General features: G+C 40.3%; 1 protein-coding gene across 3 annotated transcripts; it reads left to right on the top strand.

The window, feature by feature from the left end:
- Positions 1-10747: 10747 nt before the first annotated feature.
- On the top strand, positions 10748-24245 carry LOC105027096 (frizzled-6). 3 transcript variants are annotated; one of them, XM_034289175.1, is made up of 7 exons: positions 10748-10890; positions 12278-12684; positions 18977-19173; positions 19409-20420; positions 22198-22344; positions 22910-23361; positions 23446-24245. In XM_034289175.1, the coding sequence occupies exons 2-7, from the start codon at positions 12502-12504 to the stop codon at positions 23597-23599; spliced, it is 2145 nt and encodes a 714-aa protein (XP_034145066.1). In that variant the 5' UTR covers positions 10748-10890; positions 12278-12501; the 3' UTR covers positions 23600-24245. The 3 variants fall into 3 exon arrangements, with proteins under 3 accessions (XP_034145066.1, XP_034145064.1, XP_034145065.1); XM_034289173.1 differs by lacking the exon at positions 23446-24245 and having other exon boundaries at positions 10750-10890; positions 22198-22345; positions 22912-23190; XM_034289174.1 differs by lacking the exons at positions 10748-10890; positions 23446-24245 and adding an exon at positions 10930-11079 and having other exon boundaries at positions 22198-22345; positions 22912-23190.
- Positions 24246-25171: the final 926 nt, after the last annotated feature.

The following is a 25171-nucleotide window of genomic DNA, read 5'->3' as shown; positions in this document are numbered from 1 at the left end:
GACGCGCACCGAACACCACGTCGGGAGGGGTGGCGCGCGTCCTCCATGCGCGTCCTCGTTACACAGATATGACAAAGATACTATGGGTGATGAGGAAGGTTAAAGTACAGATATAAGCTTAGAATTAGTTTTGGGATGCTGGAATTTAGGATTAAAGTCTTGAATTGTCGTGGAACCACACACATGCACACGCTCTAAAAGCCCTGAAAGAGGACAGTTCTTCCTCGTGCTCCCTTTCTGCAGTTCAAGAGAGGTGAGTTTGGTAATGTGGTGCATCCTTATTTTGAGAAACACAGACACAACCAATGACAACAAGTCAGAATGATGGTTGTCGATGCCAAACTGAGTCTCTTCAATGTGTTCCTCAAGCAGAAAAACATCCTCCGTTCCAATCTCCTCCCGGACGATGTGTGTGACTGTCGACACCTTAGGAGCTGGCATTGGTGAAGCTTGGCGGATCACCCTCTCTGCAGCACTCAGCACCTTATTAAAATAATAATTAAAAAAAATACATTATATTTATATAGTGCTTTACACAGGTGAGACACCACACCGAACCATCAGGTGGCGGAAGATGGCCTGGAAGTGCCAATGGATTGTTATTCCAGCCTCCTAATATGGAAAACAGGCACACAATACATACATTACTCACAAGACAAAGATATTCATTAGGTATATTTTCAAAATTGTAATTAAAAGAACACCAACCCTACCTGACGCTCTGATTGAATTAAATAGGAGCTCCAAGTGATCTTGGCTGAACCTGTATGTGAGCACATACCGCTGAACTAAATAATAAACTTGTTTGAAAACCATTCTACTATCAGATGTTCTGTTGTCTTTATTTTAAGTGGGGTGGGTATGAGACATGAGAGGTAACTTACTTGTGTTAGGGTGAATTACACGTGAATAATACAAAGTGTTGGGCAAGTTACTTGGAAATTGCAGTGAGCTAAGCTATTAATTACTCTGTCATGAATAAAGCTTCACTACACAAAAGCTACCACCCAGTCAAATGTAGCAAGCTAAGTAACACAAACACAGCAGTAGGCTAGTTCATTACATAGGAAGCTACTTTAAGTTGTGCTAATTTCACATGACAAGAAAAGTAGCTTGTGTGGCCAAGCTACTTGGTAAATAAAGGAGTTACACTACTGAAAAGTGACTTGATTCTGGAAATAGTGAAGCTACCACCAAAATACTAAGTTACTAGCTAAGCTAATACTGCCCAACAATGATAATACCGTCTTTTATCTATATAAATATATAATTAGCTGGCCAATGTTATACCAGTAATATTTGCTTCATTTCTACAATAGCATTCTTGAGTCAGTTGTAATCTAAGTCAGTGTTATAGAATATGACTTATCAAGTCTCAGTTTGCTGGGTGAACACCGGCTGGTGCAGTAAACATAGCCTAGCTAGCTGAATACGACTTCAGTACAGTAATATCAAAGATCGTTGCTCCTTCTCAACTCTCTGGTAATATTCTAGTCACAAAATACAACCAATAGTACGGTAATGTTAAATCTTACTTGTGAAAAGTAATCCCCCGAGCCCTGCTTTCGATGGTCCGCCGATATGAGCAGGAGTATGCTGCACAGTGCTCTGGCATCGTTGCTTCTCCTGCTACGCAAATAGGAGTATGACCGGTCAAAGATGGCGGCCGTATTTCTCGCGCCCCAGCAGCCAATGCGGCGTCTACTCTTTATTATGTCTATGGTTACATTACCCGTTGTATGCTTTTTATATAGTTTATTCATTTTCACTGCACTGAATTACTGGTCACGCTTTGTTAGCTAGCGGTTAGCTGACGTTTGCTAGCAGTTAGCTGACGTTTTCTAGCTAGCTACAGTTATACGTCAACCAACTTTTCCAGCTCTTAGAATTCGAGTCAATGCAATGTATGTAGTGTTCCTTACCTGGCAAGGTGACTATTCAAATGCTGGAGTGAGTTCAAATGCTGTAGTGAGTACTGAAGTCACGCGCAAAAAAGCTCACGCTGGGGGCTCGGTAAGGAATTGAAACTCACGCATGAAAAGGTTAAACTGGACAATAATGTTTTTGTTCTCTTGCTCAGTTGTGCACCGGGGCCTCCCACTCCTCTTTATATTCTGGTTAGAGCCAGTTTGCGCTGGTTTGTGAAGGGAGTAGTAAACAAAGTTGCACGAGATCTTTAGTTTCCTGACAATATCTCGCATGGAATAACAAGAATAGATTGACGAATTTCAGAAGAAAGTTCTTGGTTTGTGGCCATTTTGAGCCTGTAATCAAACTCACAATTGCTGATGCTTCAGATACTCAGCTAGTCACAAAATCTACCTGATAAAAGCCTGTTACTGTATTCTCATGGATGTCGTCATTAATAAGAAACCAGAAAAGGGTTTGTCATTTGGGCTGTCATTTCACTTTTCTTTGTTTTACACATTTTCTTACTCAAAATTCTAGTGCCAAAGCGGTCATGACTTTTTACGTTAGAAGAGATGTTTCTGTGTTGTTAGAAATGTTCTTGCTCTTTGAAAGCGATAATGATGTTGAGGAGAATAAGAAATAAACCGTGGCTATACGTTTTGTGTTGTCCATATATCATGTTGTGAAATGTTGGTCATATATTTTAGATGACAACAGCAACCCTGTCGTAATAACTTGATAGACAAGCACATCAGCTGTGGAGCTCAAATCATTGCTTGCTCAATCTTGTAATGGAAAGTGTTGCAGTAGCTGTGTAGCCAGCTGACTAGTTGGTTGTTTTCTCGCGTTTCTTCCGATATCATTTAAATATGCAAAGTGCCATTGCTAACTAGACAACTAATTGTCGGTTAGTTTCATCTGTCAGACTAAAATAAAGTTGTCTCCCCGCAAATGTGTTGCTTGTGCAGCAACAAGCTGTCACTTTCGCTAGCTAGCCAAAACACAGTAAAATGTTGTTTTTCACTGACGACGAGATTTCATGCTCTTTAAAACAAAGTTAACTTGTAATTGTATGTGGTTTTGGTTTTTGTGCTATGACTGTTTGTTTGAAATGTGTGAGAAAATATGATTTATTTTGAGAATTTTCAGTAATCAACAGCAGCATTCTAGTATTCTATTGGGGTCTAAAGGATTGAATTTAGAAGTTCTATGTCATTTCAAATTGAATAGTTCTTTTTTAATTAGGGTTTGCTCATGGGGATTAGCTAAGTTATATAGCCTAATATTAGGTTTTCTTTATCACTTCAGTAAGTATCATGATTCAGTTATGATATTGTGATGAATTGTGATGTATTGAATTGTAACATGTGTAACATATATATCATATCGCAAAATACTTGCCAATACCCACCCTTACTCCTTAGTAAATAATACGTTTTAAACTTTTACAAACTAACTACAATCTTAAGTCTGTGACACACGACAGAGAATATTTCTAAAGCTGAACCTTTTCCTCCTTTTAGATTTCTCATACACTGCCCTGAAAATTTAGCCCATGTCTCTGCTTCTGAAAAGCTTTGATCATTGCCCCATCTAGTGTTTGAAGGCCAAACTTTGGAAGAAAATTTGCTTTCTTGTGGTTTGGTGTTAAAATGTTACCTAAAGGAAATTGTGTACAATGCAAGTTGTACACAATTATGTTTTGTTTTTTTAGTACAACTATTCAAATCAACGTAGTATACCTCTGGACAATCTTTGTTGCATCTTCAGCAGCCTATAAATAGCCAGTCCACTTAAATTATGTTTTGTTTTTCATACTTGTCCTACATACTGCACTGAATACAATTTCCTGTCCATTGTGTTACAGTAAAGGGAGGTCCACTCTGTTCATTTCTACTTTCCAAATCCACCATGTACACACCCAGACTACAGTCGGTAGTAGTGCTCAGTAATTAGTGTTTTCTTTTTTTTATTCAACCCTACAGTATATATATGTTGAAATGTGTGTTTGAATACCAATTTTACACTTTATATACTTCAAATAACACTGAAATATAACAAAGCACTTAGTTAGTTTATTGAGCTGTACATTGAGAAACCACACCATTCTGAGAAACTCAGTGGGTAAATATTCTACTGTAGTGATTCTCTAGCATCTTGTCAACATGTATCCCAAACAATAAACAGATATTTGATCTGGTGATATATTACTCAGTTAGAGGGGAGAGAAGTTGATACAGATTTGGTGATTTGACTTGCTGAGGGCCTTTTTGAGCTAGATACATATCAAAACATTCAGATGGATGACAAATTAATGGAAAAACTTGAGTAAATGAGCATGAACATAATGAATACAGATTCTTCCATACAGGTGTACTGTATGATACAATCCAGTAATGAACATCCTTCTCTTTGGCATTTATATATCATGTTCTGTGGCATGTATAACAATGCTGAGTCTTTCAATAGGAATAGTGACTAAAGTTACATGTGCATTTTGATCTGTGAGACAGACAAAAGTCAAAAGGGTCAGAAATGATGGTTGGAAGCGCACATTCAATGATGTGCATTCATTACTGCAATATGTAAGGAAGAACATAAGAGCAATGCTTTCCCAGTTAATTGAGTACATCAATGCTGGATGTGATCAGACTGTGCCAGCGAGATATGGAAAAAAGGTGATATAGTCAGACGAGACATCCTTCACCATATTCTTGACTATGTCCCATTTCCCCTTAGAGCGAAGGGTCACTGCAAATCATTACTAAGATATTCTGAGTAGTCGCTTTGATCCTATGGTGAAACATTACTATCTTGATGGGAGTGGTCTCTCCTAGGATGACAATGCCTCCATCCACAGGCCCCATGGGGTCACTGAATGGTTTGATGAGTGAAAATGATGTGTATCAAATGCTATGGCCTGTCAGTCACAGGATCCCAACCCAATTGAACACCCATGGGAGATTTTAGACTGACATGTTGACAGTGCCCTCCATCACCAGGGCCGGCCATGACATAGGCGGAGTAGGCAATTTATTGGGGCGCTGTCCATCCAGGTGCGCCCAAATTAGTGAATATTATTAAATATTTTAATACATTTTTACTATTCATTTTAAATATAAAAAAAAAACGAAAGCCCCCAAAACAACAGCTTATTAGGCCATATTTTCTGTATTGCCTGCAGCTTCACCCTGGCCCAGTGCATCAATTCCCCCCTCAGTTAGACTTGATTGTGGGGGATGGGAGAGTTCAGACGAGAAACCTTATAAATTAGCATCAGTAGCCTACTTCAAACGCTGGAGCCCAAAAAAATAAATAAATGGAAAAACAGCATAGGGACAGAGGTAAATGTAATGTGATGAATAAATAGTTAATGTAATTGCATTGTAGTTACCTTTGGAGCAGTGTTACTACTAGCTAGATTATTTTGGACGATACTATTAGCGTAATGTTCGCTAATTTAAATAGTTACTTAGAGTTTGTTACTTTTACCTTTAATTAATTTGGGAATGTTGGAAAAACTAGTCAGGTGTTTGGGGAATAACCTAACCCATAATATAATTTGGAGAAATACTCTTTATCTTTCAAGTGTGCTGCACTAACCAGTCACTGTCTGCCTCAAGAAATCAGGCATTGGTATACATTTTATTGACATCTTAGCTAGTTAGCCAATGTTTACCCTGCTTTTGAAAGTCAATAAAAATGCTTTTCCTTTCCCATCTGCTTTTGTAATTAGTAGTTGTAAGCCTTTGCATTTTCATTATTCATTAGTCTTATGCAAACGGTATGCTTGAAGTGCTCACATGGGCCACCTGCAGACAGCTTCTCTACCTCAGCACAGCCCAGTGATGCAGCATCAAGTGCTCCTGTCCCCTCTACCTGAGAGCAGCCTAGTGATGCAGCATCAAGCATCTACAAAAAGGCTGCACCAATAGACCCTACTGACTGGCCATTTGTTTTATCTGATAAGGTAAGATCAGGGTTTGTTCTCAGAGGACCCTATCAAATAAAAAACAGTTTAAAGTTTTTGAAACAAAAAGACGGGAGAAGGTGTAAGCATGACTATTTTGATAGTTTTAGTCAATGGAGAGAAAAGTCTAAAGAAGCTGCAAGAAAGACAAGGTAAGGCTTGAGTAAGGTTTCTGTAATATAGTTTTTTGTTCAATACTCAATACTTATTTATATTGTATTTATAATTTGTTTTATGTCACTTGTTTCTTTAATACTGTTTTTCTTGTGTTTTTTTTGTATCTTTCTAAAATAAAGAAAATCTCTAAGACATGAAGTTATCCAGTTTGTAAGTGTATGAACACAATGATCGGTGGTGGAATTGGCTGCGATGCAAGGAGCACCAGCATAAATCTTGCCTTGGTCACCAAATAGGTGCCCAGCACCATCAACAAAACACCAAAGTATTTTGGAAGAATGGTGTTCCATCCCATCAGTAAAGTTCCAGAGTCTGGTAGAAGCTAAGCCAAGGTGCATTGAAGCTGTTCTGGCAGCTTATGAGACACGTTTGACTACACAATGTTTGACTGAGACACTTTGTTGGTTTTTCCTTTAATATGTCACCTATCTATATAGAGTACAAGTTAAACGTTTGGACACACCTACCCATTTGCTTGAGTTTGACTATTTTCCACATTGTAGAATTCGATAAATGTGTGTGTGTTTAGTAACAGTATCTCACAAAAGTGAATACATTTTTGTAAATATTTGATTATAACTTTTCATGTGACAACACTGAAGAAATGACACTTTGCTACAATGTAAAGTATTGTAGTGTACAGCTTTTATAACATTGTAAATTTGCTGTCCCCTCAAAATAATCAATCAATCAAATTTATTTATAAAGCCCTCTTTACAACAGCAGTTGTCACAAAGTGCTTTACAGAGACACCCGGCCTTAAACCCCAAGGAGCAAACAACAGTAGTGTTGAATTTCAGTGGCTAGAAAAAACTCCCTAAGAAGGCCGAATTTTAGGAAGAAACCTAGAGAGGACCCAGGCTCAGAGGGGTGACCAGTCCTCTTCTGGCTGTGCCAGGTGAGATATTAAAAGTCCAATTGGAATAATTAATACATTTCTCTGGTCTAAATCCAGAGGCTATTTGATTTTAGACTAGGTCAGAAGTATGACCAGGTGGACAAGGACAGGGACAGCAACGGGCCCCCCAAACCAGGTAATCCGCAGGTGTGGACCAGGACCTCATCTCCTCCTAAAATTTAAAACTGGAGGAAACTGAGAAAAGTTAGTAGTGCATTCCTCATATCCCCCAGCACAATAATATAGCAGCGTAACACCTTGGAACTGAGACGGGGGGGTCTGGCGACACTGTGGCTATACCCGGGGGAGGCCCCGGACAGGGCCCAACAGGCAGGAAATCAATCCACCCACATTGCCAGGCATCAACCAAAGGGACACCCACCAACCGCAAACACCCTGAATGAGGGCCGAGTATTGCCAGCAGCGTACAGCCCAGTTGCACAAGTGCGCAACAGAAAGTCAACAACAAGCCAGTGACTCTTCCCCCGAAAGGCATTGGAGGGAGGGCATCCCAGTGGCGACGAGAGCCCACCTGGCAAGACAGCAAGGGTGGACAGTATCAAGCCTACTGGTCACCTTCACGCCCCCGGGCCAGGCTAAACCTAATTATAAACCGTGCTGTAGAGATTAGTTTTTAGTAGACACTTGAAAGTTTGCACTGAGTTTGCATTTCTAACCTTAATTGGCAGATCATTCCACAGTAGTGGAGCTCTATGAGAAAAGGCCCTGCCGCCAGCTGTTTGTTTAGAAATTCTAGATACAATTAAAAGGCCTGCATCTTGCGATCATAGGTTATGTGTAGGTATGTATGGCTGGATTATTTCAGCAAGGTAAGTAGGAGCAGGTCCATGTATTGATTTATAGGTTAAGAGTAAAACCTTAAAATCAGCCCTAACCCTAACAGGCAGCCAGTGTAAGGACGCTAGGACAGGAGTAATGTGTTCACATTTTTTTGTTCTAGTTAGGATTCTAGCAGCCGTGTGCAGCACTAACTGAAGTTTATTTATTAATTTGTCTGGATAACCAGAGAGAAGAGCATTGCAGTAATCTAGTCTAGAAGTAATGAAAGCATGGATAAATTTTTCTGCATACATTTTTGATAGAAAGTTTCTAATTTTTGCAATGTTTCAAAGATGAAAATAAGCAACTCTTGAGACATATTTTATATGTTCATCAAAGGAGAGGTCAGTGTCAAGGGTAACGCCAAAGTTTCTTACAGTTTTTTGGGATACGACCATGCAGCCGTCGAGGTTCACAGTGAGATCTGCTAACAATGCTCTTTGTTTTTTGGGTCCTAAAACGATAACACAACACACAGCCATTAATGTCTAAACTGCTGGTAACAAAAGTGAGTACACCCCTGTGAAAATGTCCAAATTGGGCCCAAATATTTTGTGTGGCCACTATTATTTTCCAGCACTGCCTTAACCCTCTTGGGCATGGAGTTCACCAGAGCTTCACAGGTTGCCGCTGGAGTCCTCTTCCACTCCTCCATGACAACATCACAGAGCTGGTGGATGTTAGAGACCTTGCGCTCCTCCACATTCCTTTTGAGGATCTCCCACAAATGCTTAATAGGGTTTAGGTCTGGAGACATGCTTGGCCAGTCAATCACCTTTACCCTCAGCTTCTTTAGCAAGGCAGTGGTCATCTTGGAGTTGTGTTTGGGGTCGTTATCTTGTTGGAATACTGCCCTGCGGCCCAGTCATGCTCTGCTTCAGTACGTCACAGTACGTTGGCATTCATGGTTCCCTCAATGAACTGTAACCCATTGCACTCATGCAGCCCCAGACCATGACACTCCCACCACCATGCTTGACTGTAGGCAAGACACACTTGACACACACCTGACACCATCTGAACCAAATACGTTTATCTTGGTCTCATCAGACCACAGGACAAGGTTCCAATTATCCATGTCCTTAGTCTGCTTGTCTTCAGCAAACTGTTTGCAGGCTTTCTTGTGCATCATCTTTAGAAGAGGCTTCCTTCTGGGACGACAGCCATGCAGACCAATTTGATGCAGTGTGCAACGTATGGTCTGAGCACTGACAGGCTGACCCCTCACCCCTTCAACCTCTGCAGCAATGCTGGCAGCACTCATATGTCTATTTCCCAAAGACAACATCTGGATATAACGCTGAGCATGTGCGCTCAACTTCTTTGGTCGACCATGGTGAGGCCTGTTCTGAGTGGAACCTGTCCTGTTAAACCGCTGTATGGTCTTGGCCACCATGCTGTAGCTCAGTTTCAGAGTCTTGGCAATCTTCTTATAGCCTATGCCATCTTTATGTAAAGCAACAATTCTTTTTTTAGTTCTTTGCCATGAGGTGCCATGTTGAACTTCCAGTGACCAGTATGAGGGAGTGTGAGAGCGATAACACCAGATTTAACACACCTGCTCCCCATTCACATCCAAGACCTTGTTACACTAACGAGTCACATGACACGGAGGAGGGAAAATGGCTAATTGGGCCCAATTTGGACATTTTCACTTAGGGGTGTACTCACTTCATTTGCCAGCGATTTAGACATTAATGGCTGTGTGTTGAGATATTTTGGTTATATATAGTGCAGCTATAAATCAATAATGTAAATCATTGATTATGATTATAAATCACCTAATGCATGTATATACAGATACATAACACATTGTTGTGGAACTCAAAATGTTAACGGTCCCATTTTAGTCTTTGCATATCAGATAATTAGTAACATTAACTGTAAAATATGTAACCAAAGTATATCAATATGCAATTACTCAACTCTCATACTGACATTGTGTTCAATTAGCCTATATAATTCAACAGCGTAATAGAATTTCTGCAATTCAGTTATGGCTTTTGGTTTTGGGTGTGCCCATGGGAGGACATGTCACGTAATAGATAGAAACTATAACTACATACTGCATGATTATTTATGTAGTGATGCGGCACCTGGATTAAGATTAATAAGTAAAATTTTGTGTAGGGCAACGTATCGATGAATTTGTGTGCATGCAGTCCTTCGGTAGGACACTTAGGTGCATGATAATCAACTGGTTCCAAATACAATCTCTCCTGGTAAGGCCACCTTATACAATGGTTATACATATTGTGACAACAGCATGTCAAATATGAAAACAACAAGCTGCCTATAAGACGATTGTCCTTTCTTTAAGTGGCGTAAGAATGAGTAGCAATGCTTAGCCAGGCTATACTAGGTGGATTTGGAAAGGGCTCCGGAGTTAACTGCTATGCATTGTTAGACAGGGCATTGTGTACGGTCTATAAAGCAATACAGTACATTACCACACACCCAGCCGTCAGCTGCTGCTGTTCACTGCTGATCAAATGTGCCACGGAATAAGGAAGATGTTACTCTACAGATTGATTTATAATAACAGTCCCTTTTATGAGTAGTAGGTATACAAGGCTACACAAAGTAAAACAAGCTGTTTGTTGGGCTTTATTGAGTTAGCTACAGTGGCTTGTTTTGTCAGTAACGCCGGGATTACAGAAACAGCTAGCTAGCTGATTTACGTGGCGTGTCAAATAAACGGTTTACAGAAAGTAATTAAATCTTGTCAACATTCCTGTGTTTATCAAAAAGCGTTATATGAACGATATTGGCGTGATTGCCATCTTTTAGTGACCACATACCTAAAGCTGGCAGACACAACAAAATCAGAACAAATTGAACCCAAACTTGATCCCCTTAATACATATCAACTTTGAATAAGAATTAAAGACCGCGCTTAATGTTCGCACAATGTCTGCGCATGACAGAGCCTGCTAACAACGGCCAGTTGTGGCTGGGACGGTTTCCACGGTTAGTTACTGTATGGAGAGTCGTACCGAACACAGACAGTGACACAGGATGTAGAGCTGAAAGAAAGGCGGAGTATAATGTGTACTAGCCTGTCCTTTATTTGGAAAGCACAAACAAAGGAAAGGTACGTGTAATTGTTCATGTGACATTTTTCTGTAGTCCTTGTGTACATGTAAAATTATTAAAGTTATCGGGGCCATTTCCAAGGCCCTGAGACAGGGCTGTTTAATAATCCCACTTCCCAAAGTTGGCTGCTCGACATGGGGGAAATGGAGTACCCAATGCTACACATGTGGGGGAAAACATTAAGGAAGTACGCTTTATATTTTAAGTATTCCGATTTACTGCAACTTTCTTAAAGCATTTAGTAATATTTTTCAAACGCTGTTTTTTACTGTAAATAAATAAACATATGTTTGGTAAAGTGGAATGTACGTGAACATTAGAAAGCCTTTTCAGTTCTGTTAGTAGCAACATTTCTTGGAATTCGTATATAATTTTAGTTCCCATGAACTACATGGTCTATGTCTCGGTGGAATGGTTTGCTCTGCGAGCAACTGATAACCTACATTTTTTAGGCAGTATTTGAGTTGCTCGTGATTGTTGGTTGATCAGTAGGCCTGTATCGGTATCCAAAATCTGATTTGTTTATTATTTAACGCATTCTACCCACTTTTACATGTACGCGTAAACATAAATAACAGAACTATTGTTTCAGATGAAAATGTGATATAATGTGATTTATTTCTGCACTACAGAACATGTTCGACTTTGTCTATTGAACGCAGACTGCATGCATTCCAGACAGTGCTTTTTGTGAATGATTACCTGTGTGCGATGAAGTGAACTTCACAAGACACGCAAATCTTCAAGCCTGTATCAACAAGCTGAGGCTTATATTCACTTAGTCTGCAATACCTCCATATTATCTATTCTTCTGTCGTCTTGTGTCTTACATTACCGTCTAACTTCAACTCGTTTCGACCGCTAGTCTTTAGTTGCAAAATGTTCCATAGGTTTACAGATAAGTTAACTACCTCCAAACTCGTTAGTGCTAGGTAAAAGTACGTTTATCATAAAAAAAAAAAGCATGCCTGTAATCTCTATGGACCCTGCTTACTGTTCGCGGGTTTAATTTGTTTCTCAGTATCAACAATCGTTGTCCCCCAGGTACTGTAGCTATTGCGACTAAGAAAACACTCCCCCAGCAAGGAACAAATTCAAGTAAAACTCATAGAGATGCCTTTATTAATGAGAAACATGTTTTTACAGAGCCCTAATGAGTTTCGATGTAATTAACTTTTCTGTAAACATATATAACATTGCTCAAATTAAGATTTGCTAATGTCGAAGCTATGCTTCAAACCTCGTACAAGAGATTGGACAGATCTATCAATCCGTAATGTCTTTTTCACTAGAATGAATGCCCTCAGATCTGATTAATATGAAGATTTATGTGTAATATATATTGATGGTTATTGTGTTGGAATGACACCCCTTTCTTTTTAAAGCTTGGAACTTCAGGAGTGGACACAGACCCGTGCTTAACCTTTGGTGGCTGATGGGAATTTGTCACCTGTCATTACTCCTTCCATCTCCTTGGAGATGACCCCAGAAGGCTTAGAGGAATGTGACTGAAGAGTGGTCCAACCTCTTGAACATAACACCATCCCTTCACAAATCAAAATAGAGGTGTTTTTACACAGATATTATAGCTTAGCACCCAGTTTCTACAATGATGCCAGGGCTGGTCTGGGTGTGCCTGGCACTGATCGGGGCAAGGAGCTGCTACTCCCACAGTCTGTTCACCTGTGAACCGATCAAGGAGCCTCGATGCCTGGGGATGCAGTACAATTTGACATTCTTCCCGAATATGATGGAGCACTATGACCAGGATATTGCTGCCAACAGAATGGAGGTAGGTGTTCCTCATTGTGATACAACCCTAATATTTTCCAGTTTTAAAGGAAAAAAATACCTGGATGTGAACAGTTTTTCATGTTTGTCATAAAGCTGGTGCATAAAGCAAATAATTATCTCTGAAGTGGCTTAGATATTATGAAACCTTTAAAGGTCTCTTAAAGCTGGGTCCTGCATATACATGTTAACACAAAGTACATAGCTTTAAACACTGTTATTATTCCATCAGTGTTTTCAGTGGGTATTGGGCAAGGTCTGTGCTGTTCCTTAGGTTTAGTAAACAAACACATTGCACCTGTTTTGTTTTCAAAGCATACATATATTTATAAAATACATATAACAACCCCAAAAGTAAAAATCATGTATTACTCTCAAGCTTTACATACAAGTCATCAGGATACCCTAACCCAGGGATCTACAGACCATGCACAAGGCCCTTCAACACATCAAACATGTCGTTTCTTTTAAGTTTTATACTTTTGTCGGTGCACAGAAAACAAAAATCCAAATCAGTTGAAATGATCACAGATAGGAAACACAAATAAAAATCAGTTTCTAAGATAGAAATCAGTTAATATAAAATGATCACATACAAAAGAAGACGTTCAAACACAAGACAAATCACATTGCTTTTATTCCCTCAATGGCCTTTTAGTAGGTATTTGGCCTGGCAAGGTCTGTGCTGTCCCTTAGGTGTACTAAACAAACGTAGTGCACTTGTTTTCGGAGCATACAGTATATATATTTATCAAATACATATAACACCCACAGAAGTACATATCATGTATTATTCTCAAGCTTCTCAAGTCATGTACAATCAGAGCATGCATGACGTACCACTGTGGAGTATTTACGTACATCCGATACCCTAACCCAGGGACATATGGAACATGCTCAAGGCCCTTCAATACATCAAAACATGTAGCTTCTTTTAAGTTCTATACTTCTGTCTGTGCACAGAAAACACACAAACAAAAAATCTGTCAAAATGATCACAGACAGGCAACACAAACATTTTAATACATTTTATTTAAGAGAAAAATAATATGGTAATAGTAAGTAGCATCCAGCGGTTTAACTGTGGATGCTGTAGCATGCATGCACATAATATCCCCATAGTCTATAACCAACTTAAAAGTATAAAACAACTGTGGTCCTTATTGGATAGCTGAGTATTGTATCTTGGGTCTTAGCAATCTGTCTTCTTCCTTCTCTGCGTATCTGCAGTGTTTAGTTACATGTACTGAGTTTGGAGAAAAGTTGGTTACAGTGTCTGTCAGGTTGAGCTGAAGTGCTCCTCTTATTTCAGGACAACCTCAGGCAGCCACAGGGGAACTCTGGGAACTTTGTTGTGTGGGGCGGCCTTTGATTTAAGAGAGGAAGGAGAGGGAGACACACCCAGTCTCATACAAAGACTAGCATTCCTTCCACACTGTTCTCAACATCTTTCTCTTTTTCTTCCCCTCTTCTCTCACACTTTAATTCTGATACGTACCTGCTGCTGACAGATATTCTGACCAGATGGCCTGTGAAATGTAGGTTTTATCATGAAGTTTACTGCCCTATTGCTATGCAATTTTTTTCTTCTGATGGACATTATTCCTGCTACACCACGACATGACATTGTGCCAAGATTCCATTAGTGTTTGGAAGCTTCAGTTACATTTTCAGTACCTAAAAGGAAACTGACCTGAATAGCAGTGAAAGCAGAAAGAGCATACTCTGTTTGTTTGCAATTCAGCCAATGTATTTTTAATTTAAGTATAATCTTTATAATGCAGCCTCTTTAGTTGCATTGACTAAAAGCCAATTTCAAATAGTTTGTTTTTAGTTATGGCTACTTTGGGCTATCACTATGTAGTAGGGATGCATCAAGAAAATTATTGGCTAATACTGATATCCGATTTTCATATACAGTTGTGCTCAAAATTTGCATACCCTTGGAGAATTGGTAATATATGTACTATTTGTAAAGAAAACTTGAGTGAGCAGGCAAAACACGTATTTTTTTTCATTACACATTCAGCTGTAGGTCATAACAGAATGGCATAATCATAAACATGGCAACAAAGAAAAAGATTAACTGACCCCTGTTCAAATGTCTGCATACCCTTAGTTCTTAATACTGTGTATTGCCCACTTTACCATCCATTACAGCGTGCAGTCTTTTGTAATAGTTGTCTATGAGGTCCAAATTCTTGCAGGTGGTATAGCTGCCCTTTCGTCTTGGCAAAATGCCTCCAGGTCATGCGAAGTCTTTGGTCGTCTTGCATGAACCGCATGTTTGAGATCTCCCCATTAAGGTCAGGAGATTGTGATGGCCACTCCAGAACCTTCATCTTTTTCTGCTGTAACCACTGGAGGGTCAACTTAGCCATGTGCTTAGGGTCATTGTCATGCTAGAAAGTCCAAGAGCATCCGATGCGCAGCTTTTGTGCAGAAGAATGCAAATTGTCTGCCAGTATTTTCTGATAACATGCTGCATTCATCTTGCCATCACATTTCACAAGATTCCCTGTGCCTTTAGAGCTCACCCCCCCCCAAAACATCAGTGAGCCATCACCATGCTTCACAGTGGAGATGGTAGTCTGTTCATTATAGGCCTTGTTTACCCCTCTCCAAACATGGCGCTTATGGTTGTGACCATAAAGCGCTATTTTGGTCTCGTCTCTTCAAATTACAGTGTGCCAGAAGCTGTGAGGCGTGTCAAGGTGTGGTTGGGAATATTGAAACCAGGCTTTTTTGGTGGCATTGGCGCAGTAAAGGCTTCTTTCTGCTAACTCAACCATGTAGCAAATTTTTGTTCAAGTGTTGTTGTATTGTGCTCCTTGAAACAACCACACTTCCAGAGCAGCCTGTATTTCTCCTGAGGTTACCTGTGGGTTTTTCTTTGTATCCCGAACAATTCAGTTTTGGCAGAAATCTTTCTTGGTCTACCTGACCTTGGGTTGGTATCAAGAGATCCCTGAATTTTCCACTCCTAAATTAGTGATTGAACAGTACTGACTGGCATTTGCAAGGCTTTGGATATCTTTTTATATCCTTTTCCATCTTTATAAAGTTCCATTACCTTGTTACGCAGGTGTTTTGACAGTTCTTTTCTGCTCCCCATGGCTCAGTAGCTAGCTTGCTCAATGCATCCACATGAGAGCTAATAAACTCATTGACTATTTATACACAGACACTAATTGCAATTTAAAAAGCCACAGGTGTGGGAAATTCTCCTTTAATTGCCATTCTCACCTGTGTGTGTCACTTTGTGTGTCTGTAACAAGGCCAAACATTCAAGGGTATGTCAACTTTTGATTAAATAACTATGTGATAATAAATGTCTTCATATGACCACTATCCTTAAATAAAATAGTTTTTATTCACTCGTATTTTCAAAGTCAATGCCAGAATTTCACAATTTCTGCCATGGTATGCAAACTTATGAACACAACTGTACCACACTCTGCCAATGTTGATACTAATGTTTTCTAGGGCTGGGTATCGGTACTGATCTCCCAATTTACATTTTGATTCACAAGGTCTCAATTCAATTCTGCTAAAAAAAATATATTTTATTTGGATATAGTGATAATTTTCAATAGCAATGTTACTTATAAGAGATTCTCTCACTCTCTATTTTATATAATAGGGTAAAGCAGGCCAATATGTGTTTGTATCCCTGAGCTGGCACACCTGAATCAACTTAACTTATTAACAAGCCCTTACCTGTTGAATCTGGTGAGCTAGCTCTAGGATACATCTAATAGATGGAATGGCTGGTGGGGGGGCCCTAGGAGAGGTTTGGGAACCACTGCGATATGCTATGCGCAACCGTCAACGACGCCTTGCCGCTATCCATATAAATTGAATTGTGTCTGTCTGAGGCTGCGGGCGCACTGGAACAGTGGACATGCATGTCCACAGGCACCTACACACGGGCCGCAGTGGTGGTGAAGGTCTAAGATTTTCAATTGGAGTAGTGCAATGGGCAGCAAATCGCAAGTTTTTTGTATAAAAATAAATTTGCTTGGCATTCCTTTTTATTTAATTTACAAAAACATACAAAATCTATAAAGTCATTTGTAGATGACATACCAAACCTAGCTTCTCCAGAGCATTGTTGTTACTATGGTAACCTGCACAAAGTCAGACGTGATGGCTATCATCTGTACACCCCTGCATAGAAGTACACATGGTAGGCAGATTTTTCTCGCAAAGCTTGTGGGTGTTATGCAGGAAAAATAAACACATCCACATTTTCCAAAGAATCACTGGATTCTAACAAGGTTACAAGTTTGTGAACTGCTGTAACTCTAGTAACTAATGGTAACAAAAACAATAGGGTTTCAATGCTTAATCCATAATCACAAACCATTATAATAATGGATTCACCTATAAGAACATTGTTGACAAATACGATTCCAGTGTTTTATGGTTGCTGTACCCTGGCATAAAGATCTTTGCTGCTGATGATGCTTCTAATTCCAACAATTGCAAATTCAGTCCTAGAAGTTATTTCTATATGGTTTAATAACAAAAACACAATGAATAAAAATTTGTAAATAAAACCATATAATAAATAAGATACACATTCTCTTTCTGTAATGCCTAGGTTTAAATGTAGTATTAGAATTTATAAACAAAACTGTAACACAGAATAAATAAATAACAATGAAACAAAAGGACACAGGGCTGGGTTAAAAAAGCAATCTTCCAATTAGTTGGTATTCTTGTTTTGATGATCTGAAATTAATTCTTAAAATCCAGAAATCGATTTTCTAAATCTATGCGTTTTGTCTTTTGGAGAGAGAGAACCAGCCAGTGATGGACAACGCTGCTAATATGATGTGTTGTGGCAGTGATGGAGCTGCTTCATGTTGGCTGTTACGCACACAGAGTCAACTTACTGCTTTCAAACATCCAACAATCGCACTCTTGCTTGTTAGGGTGAGGCGCATTGCTGTTGCGTCAATCTTCCACCCTATTGTAGTGACCTGCTTAGACAGCTGGGAAGGGGTGTTCAGTGTGCCAATCAAGCGGCTGTCTGCCTACCACAGGAATGCTTGGAATGGGGGGGGGGGGGGGGGGGGGGTGGCTGAGCACCCATGGATAAGGACCATGTTCTGTGGAGTGCAAGTGTTATTTGGTATGGGCAATGGCCAAAAACTTGCCTATATATATTTTTTTTTTTATGAACTGTTGAGTTTGAAAATCCACCTTTCATTTCTGATCTAGTCACGTTACAATATGTATTGAATTACAAAGTATAAATATTGTTAACATGACAAACACTTTCAAACAAAAGTGAAACTTTACACTTGCTTTACATGTTGCATGGGTTGATAAATAAAATGACATCTTTTGAATCTAGACTAATAATTTTGATGTGTGTTCATTGGAATACATAATAATGTCATTACACGATTGTGAGGACTGAGGAAGAATCTACATTCATTTAATTATCATTTATTAACCAATGCGTTCCTCCATGTTGGATTGCAGACCTGTAATGACTTTACTCCTTTGAAATGTTCAAGAAATCAGTATCAACCCATCTGCTAGGACATTGAGATCTAGTTAATAGACAAGGCCTATTTATGACCAATTCTTGCAACACCAGAATAGTGGGTTTAATTCACAGTACCACCCATTCATACAGAATGCATGCATTAGTTGCTAAATGGTATATGTTGTATGTTTTCATGGTTGTTAACTACCCTTTTGACATGTTGCCCAGTCAGTCATTGTTTTTGTTCCAAGCTGTTTCAGTAATTTCCTGGATCCCAACCCCACCCCTCTAATAAAATCTGTTGAAACTGAAGAATATTAGAGCAAGCCAGTGAAAGGAATTCTTTGTTTGGCCTGAGAGTACAGTGTGTTTTGTAGCATTACAGACTCCTGTGTACTGTTGCCTTTTTTGCTTTTCTTACAAAGTGTACATAAAATAAAATATACATTCTATTTATGGATTTACCCATGGCAAGAAGTACTGTGGTGCTGCTCTGATTGAGATAAAAATATCATGTTGACTGGCTTTCATATACTGTAACTGTTGTAATATCTACATCCATTTAGTTGAAACCAATATGAGTTGCTCGTTTAAAAATATAAGGGGTGCAAATTATTTTCTAGAATTCCTGGTTAAAAAGCCTGCAGTTAAGAGAGAAAAGGACAGAAATCTAGAACCATCTAAACAGGATTTTCAGGAAAAACACTTTGCTACCCTAGAACCACATCTGAATATATCTGTCTGTTTGTCAGCCTCTAAAATCATGTTTTCATCCTTCTGGTCTCCACAGCCCTTTATGCCACTTGTCAATCTGCACTGTTCTCCTGAAGTACATCAGTTCCTGTGCCAGGCTTTTATTCCAGCATGCACCGAGGACACCAAGGTGATCCGGCCGTGTCGTGACAGGTGTGAGACTGTGAAGTCAGACTGCAAGGAAGAAATAAGCACCTTTGGCATCACATGGCCTCTGGAGCTGCAGTGTGATAGGTATGACTGATTGGGTGGAATTCCTTAAGTCTTAGGCTAAGAACCTTCTCTTACCCATGAATTTTGTACTGTACCAGGTTGCCGAGGGACATAATATATTTCATATGACCAAATATTATAAACTGGTTTATAAAGTGCATGCGTTAGCTAGTTGACAATTCTTAAATATTTATTTAAGTACTAAGCTTTGATTTGGTATTCATTCAGTTATGGTCTTAACTCTTGACTCTACTAGATTGGAGGAATGCCGCTACTCTCCAGATGGCTCAGCTTTGCCACCTACCAAACTGACCACCCCAAAGACCTCTCCATTTGCCAAGAGGGACCTGGGCTTCTGGTGCCCTCTGCAGCTGAAGACCCGACCTGGCCAGGGGTCTGCATTCCTTGGTGCCGGGGACTGTGCTCCCCCCTGCTCCAACATGTACTTCCAGGCCGATGAGATCGAGTTTGCCAAGACCTTCATTGGTGTGTGCTCCATTGTTTGCCTCGGTGCAACACTCTTCACCTTCCTCACCTTTCTGATCGACGTCAAACGCTTTCGTTACCCAGAGCGGCCAATCATTTTCTACGCCGTGTGTTACAGCTTTGTGTCGCTCATCTACTTCATCGGCTTCTTGCTGGGGAACAGTGCATCTTGCAACAAGGCAGTCTATCCAGCTGCCATGGACACAGTAGTGATGGGATCTCAGAGTAAAGGCTGCACGTTACTGTTCATGCTGCTGTACTTTTTCTCAATGGCCGGGATTGTCTGGTGGGTCATCCTTACCATAACCTGGTTCCTTGCCGCCGGGCCCAAGTGGAGCTGCGAGGCCATCGAAAAGAAGGCTGTGTGGTTCCATTCTGTCGCCTGGGGAATCCCCGGAGCCCTAACCGTCATGCTACTAGCTCTCAACAAGGTGGAGGGAGATAACATCAGTGGGGTGTGTTTTGTGGGGCTCTACGATCTGGATGCCCTGCGGTACTTTGTGCTGGCACCACTGTGTATTGGTGTGGTGGTGGGGCTGTCTCTGCTACTGGCTGGTATTGTGTCGCTCAACAACGTGCGTCAGGTGATTCAGCACGATGAGAGGAATCAGGAGAAGCTGAAGAAATTTATGATCCGTATTGGGGTGTTTAGTGGGCTGTACCTTGTGCCCCTGGTTAGTCTGCTGGGATGTTATATCTATGAACAGAGTCAGCGTTCCACCTGGGAAAACACCTGGATCAATGACCGGTGCCAGGAGTACAGCATCCCTTGCTCACACAAGGTAACCCTCACACTCAGCCCGGAACATTGTTAATCACAAATTGAAAAGGTGGTGCTCAGGTGCTCTCTCATGTACTACCTTTAGGTGTTATTGCTTAAATACATTAAGGTGTTTAGGTTCTTAAAAAAAAAAAATATATATATATATACACACAGTGGGGCAAAAAAGTATTTAGTCAGCCACCAATTGTGCAAGTTCTCCCAAAGTTCTCCTTAAAAAGATGAGAGAGGCCTGTAATTTTCATCGTAGGTACACTTCAACTATGAGAGACAAAATGTGGAAACAAAATCCAGAAAATCATGTTTTAGGATTTGTAACGAATTTATTGGTATATTATGGTGGTAAATAAGTATTTGGTCAATAACAAAAGTTCATCTCAATACTTTGTTATATACCCTTTGTTGGCAATGACAGAGGTCAAATGTTTTCTGTAAGTCTTAACAAGGTTTTCACACATTGTTGCTGGTATTTTGGCCCATTCCTCCATGCAGATCTCCTCTAGAGCAGTGATGTTTTGGGGCTGTTGCTGGGCAACACAGACTTTCAACTCCCTCCAAAGATTTTCTATTGGGTTGAGATCTGGTGACTGGCTAGGCCATTCCAGGACCTTGAAATGCTTCTTACGAAGCCACTCCTTCGTTGCCTGGGTGGTGTGTTTGGGATCATTGTCATGCAGAAAGACCCGCCACGTTTCATCTTCAATGCCCTTGCTGATGGAAGGAGGTTTTCACTCAAAATCTCACGATACATGGCCCCATTCATTCTTTCCTTTACACGGATCAGTCATCCTGGTCCCTTTGCAGAAAAACAGCCCCAAAGCATGATGTTTTTACCAAAAAGTTCTATTTTGGTTTCATCTGACCATATGACATTCTCCCAATCCTCTTCTGGATCATCCAAATTTTCTCTAGCAAACCTCAGATTGGCCTGGACATGTACTGGCTTAAGCAGGGGGACATGTCTGGCACTGCAGGATTTGAGTCCCTGGCGGCGTAGTGTGTTACTGATGGTAGCCTTTGTTAATTTGGTCCCAGCTCTCTGCAGGTCATTCACTAGGTCCCCCCGTGTGGTTCTGGGATTTTTGCTCACCGTTCTTGTGATCATTTTGACCCCACGGGGTGAGATCTTGCGTGGAGGCCCTGGATCAAGGGAGATTATCAGTGGTCCTTGTATGTCTTCCATTTTTTTATAATTGCTCCCACAGTAGATTTCTTCACACCAAGCTGCTTACCTATTGCAGATTCAGTCTTCCCAGCCTGGTGCAGGTCTACAATTTTGTTTCTGGTGTCCTTTGACAGTTCTTTGGTCTTGGCCATAGTGGAGTTTGGAGTGTGACTGTTTGAGGTTGTGGACAGGTGTCTATTATACTGAAAAGTTCAAACAGGTGCCATTTAATACAGGTAACGAGTGGAGGACAGAGGTGCCTCTTAAAGAAGAAGTTACAGGTCTGTGAGAGCCAGAAATCTTGCTCGTTTGTAGGTGACCAAATACTTATTTTACTGAGGAAGTTACCAATAAATTCATAAAACATCCTGCAATGGAATTTTCTGGATTTATTTTTCTCATTTTGTCTCTCATAGTTGAAGTGTACCTATGATGAAAATGACAGGCCTCTCATCTTTTTAAGTGGGAGAAATACTTTTTTGCCCCACAGTATTTGTATGTAGTCCAATCACAAGGTGCTTTGGTCTCTCACATCTTGTTCACTTTTTGTTCCAGCAAAAAGAATTAGGCACTGTTTATAATTATTTTTAAAGCAAGTTCATTTTGGTTTCAGATTACAGAGTCTGATCGCCCAGACCTTTCCCTCTTCCTGATTAAATACATGATGACCCTGGTGGTTGGGATCTCTGCTGTGTTCTGGGTCAGCAGCAAGAAAACCTGCTCAGAATGGGCTTTCTTCTTTAACAGGACCAGGAGAAAGAGTAAGGATTCTTGTAATGTTGTTCAGAATAATATTTATTTTAATAACCTGACACTTAATATCAATTACTGTAAGATGACATTGATGGGATGTTGGGAAAGAGGAGACAAATAAAAACCTGAATCAAATTCACTCCAACACTGTTTGCAAAGCTGGTACATACTTACCAAAAGTTTTTCTAATGAAAGGTGGCTCTATCAAATGTTTGGGGGTTGAATACATCTGCAAGCAACATATTGTAGCTTTTTTTCTTACAAGTATTTCTCAAAATAAAACTAGCGTCACTCTACAGTAATTGATTTTGTGAGTCAATGTTTTGAAATGCAACATCAAACAAAACAAAATGTCATTATACCATGAGAGAATTGGACAGGACTTTGTCAGATGCTGTATATTGTTTTTTTTTACTTTCATCCTATTGCTAGTTCAAAGGTTGTGGATTAAACTGTATAAGGAATAGGAAGTCATTTGGGAATCTATTTTACAGATGGCTGATGAATTTAATTCTACAGATTTATTTAGAATGATACAGTATAAACATTGTTCAAATTCTATTTCTCTGTCCAGCCCCATTAGCGAGAGCCGGAGAGTTCTCCAGGAGTCGTGTGAGTTCTTCCTCAAACATAACAGTCGGGTGCAGCACAAGAAGAAGCACTACAAGCACAGCTCCCACAAACTTAAGGTGGTATCCAAGTCCATGGGCACCAGTACAGGCGGCTCAGCCACCGGCACCACAGCCAACCATGGCACATCAGTAGTGGGCAACCATGAGGCTGCCTGTGGTCAGGCTTCTGTCTCTGAGGCCAGGGGCTCCTCTGAGGCCTCTGCCAGGGAACAGCTGGAACGGGGCAGTTCTAACCGGACCTCCAGGCTGAAGGAAACACAGAGGCTTCCTAGTGGACAATTGCAGTCTGGAGGGAGAGAGGGTAGGGAAAAGCCAGAGAGACGCAGTAAGAATGGCAGCCCCAGCAAGGTTAGCAGCCGCTCTGAGAGCTTCCACAGAGTGTCAGAGGGAAGGTAAAGACAAATGTTTTCACTCTTTTGCCCAAGTGCTTTCATCTCTACTGTTAAAAGGTTGTTTTTAACAAATTTGTCTTGTAGGGTGACGCCTAGGAGTGACCTATCAGAGACGCGACAGGTACCCATTGGGCAGCATCTGGCATTAAGCCACTCCCACAGTGGCAGTGCTAGAGGTTCTGCCCCTCACCTTGTTCGTCTGGTAACAGAGGATAAGAACAAGGACAATAGCTGCTGAGCCCAACCAGCAACTCCCATGATTTTTAAGATTAACAAAGATGGGGAAACTCTGGTCCTCAAGGGTGGACTGTGTCTGTTGGTTTGTTTTTTCAATATTCATATATATAATTTCAAATGAGCAACTGATGTAACGTGTCATACCAAACAAGATGTTTTTCTGACTTAACTGTCTGTGTGCTATTCACAGACTTACCCAACAGGTGTGGTTACTGTACAGTACATTACAGCTTTACTGGATGACTGGCCACATCAAGGTGAATGAGGTTAGAGAATCAAACCAACGGTTCGATTTTCTCTGCTTTAAAACAGTCCATTATCCCTTCAGCTGAGGTATTGTTTATTTACTAATGTACTACAAACATTAAATTGTTCTATAGATTTATATGTAAAGTGTCTAGAATATATACTTTCAATATTTATGTAAACTGTTTTACTTTGCAAATTAGTCTTAACACTGATTTTAAAGAGATTTTTGGGGTTAAAGTGCACACACTCAACTTTTAATTTGTATTTTCATTCTTATCAGATGAACCATTTTGTGATTATGCAATGATTTGTACAAAGTCTTTCCCGTGTTAGGGTGCCTAAAGTATTTGGATAGATTAAAATCATGTTCAATAAAGTAGTCATGTTCAGCCGTCAAATATTTTGCATGCAATGTTTGCCTGAAGTAAAAGACATCCCTGACTCGAAGTGATGCCCTGCCTCCATTAGTGATGGCCACAGGACCATACCATCTGGTCCATCAAGAGTCAATGTGTGAATCTTATTCAGTGGTGATCTTCTTTCAGCCTTCCTTGACCTTGGCCATGTCTCTGAGCACTTGACACATTGTATCTTCTGGACACTCCAGGTAGATTGCAGGTTCTGGAATATGGTGGCACTAGAGGATAATGGGTTCCTGGTAGCTTCACGTTTAATTCTTCTCAAGTCTTTTGCAGTTCATTTGTCTTTTCTTCTCCATACGTTTTTTGCACCCTAAACAACTGCTTGCTAAGGTTAGGGTTAGTGGATAGTTAAAATGTAAAAGATAGTCAGCAGACAATATGTAGAGCATCTACAGGCACGCTGTTGGGACTCTCAAAGTACAGTGTTACCCAACATAGTTATTGACTTTGTCTTCCGTCAAAGCGCTGTGCAGGCATGTTTTTTTGTTTTAATATGCACTTTGTCTCATCTGTACATGATGTCTGTGGTGAATTAGTTTGCAGATGGTAGTGGATGACACATCCACGCCTACCTCCTGGAGAGTGTTCTGAGCTTTTTGTTCATTATGTGCAGCATCCTTAGGTCATCTACTGTTATAGTCTTTATTGGTCTACTGGATCCTTTGCCATTATAGTGTTCACCAATGCTTACTTAATGTATCAAACACTTGATTAGAGCTCCTACTGTTTTGGCTATGTCTATTTCTTCTGATTTATCTGCCTTATGATGGCCAGCTTGACTTGCAATGACACTTTGGCCTACATGTTGTCAGACACGAGTGGAGAGACACCTAATGCAAAGCTAAGAATCGGGGACTAGACATTGAAAACTCTCGTGTATGCACTAACAATGCAAAAATTTA

Source organism: Esox lucius, chromosome 20 (genome assembly GCF_011004845.1).
Source record: "Esox lucius isolate fEsoLuc1 chromosome 20, fEsoLuc1.pri, whole genome shotgun sequence".
Classification (NCBI taxonomy): domain Eukaryota; kingdom Metazoa; phylum Chordata; class Actinopteri; order Esociformes; family Esocidae; genus Esox; species Esox lucius.
Note: the sequence above shows the minus strand (reverse complement) of the source record. Positions and strands in the feature narration are given on the sequence as shown.

What these genes read in the sequence shown, in the direction of transcription:
- LOC105027096 (XM_034289175.1), top strand. Translation starts at nt 12,502, where the DNA reads ATGATGCCAGGGCTGGTCTGGGTGTGCCTGGCACTGATCGGGGCAAGG. An exon ending in CTGGAGCTGCAGTGTGATAG is followed by an intron (nt 19,174 to 19,408) that starts GTATGACTGATT and finishes TGACTCTACTAG; the next exon opens with ATTGGAGGAATGCCGCTACT. An exon ending in CACAGAGTGTCAGAGGGAAG is followed by an intron (nt 23,362 to 23,445) that starts GTAAAGACAAAT and finishes TTTGTCTTGTAG; the next exon opens with GGTGACGCCTAGGAGTGACC.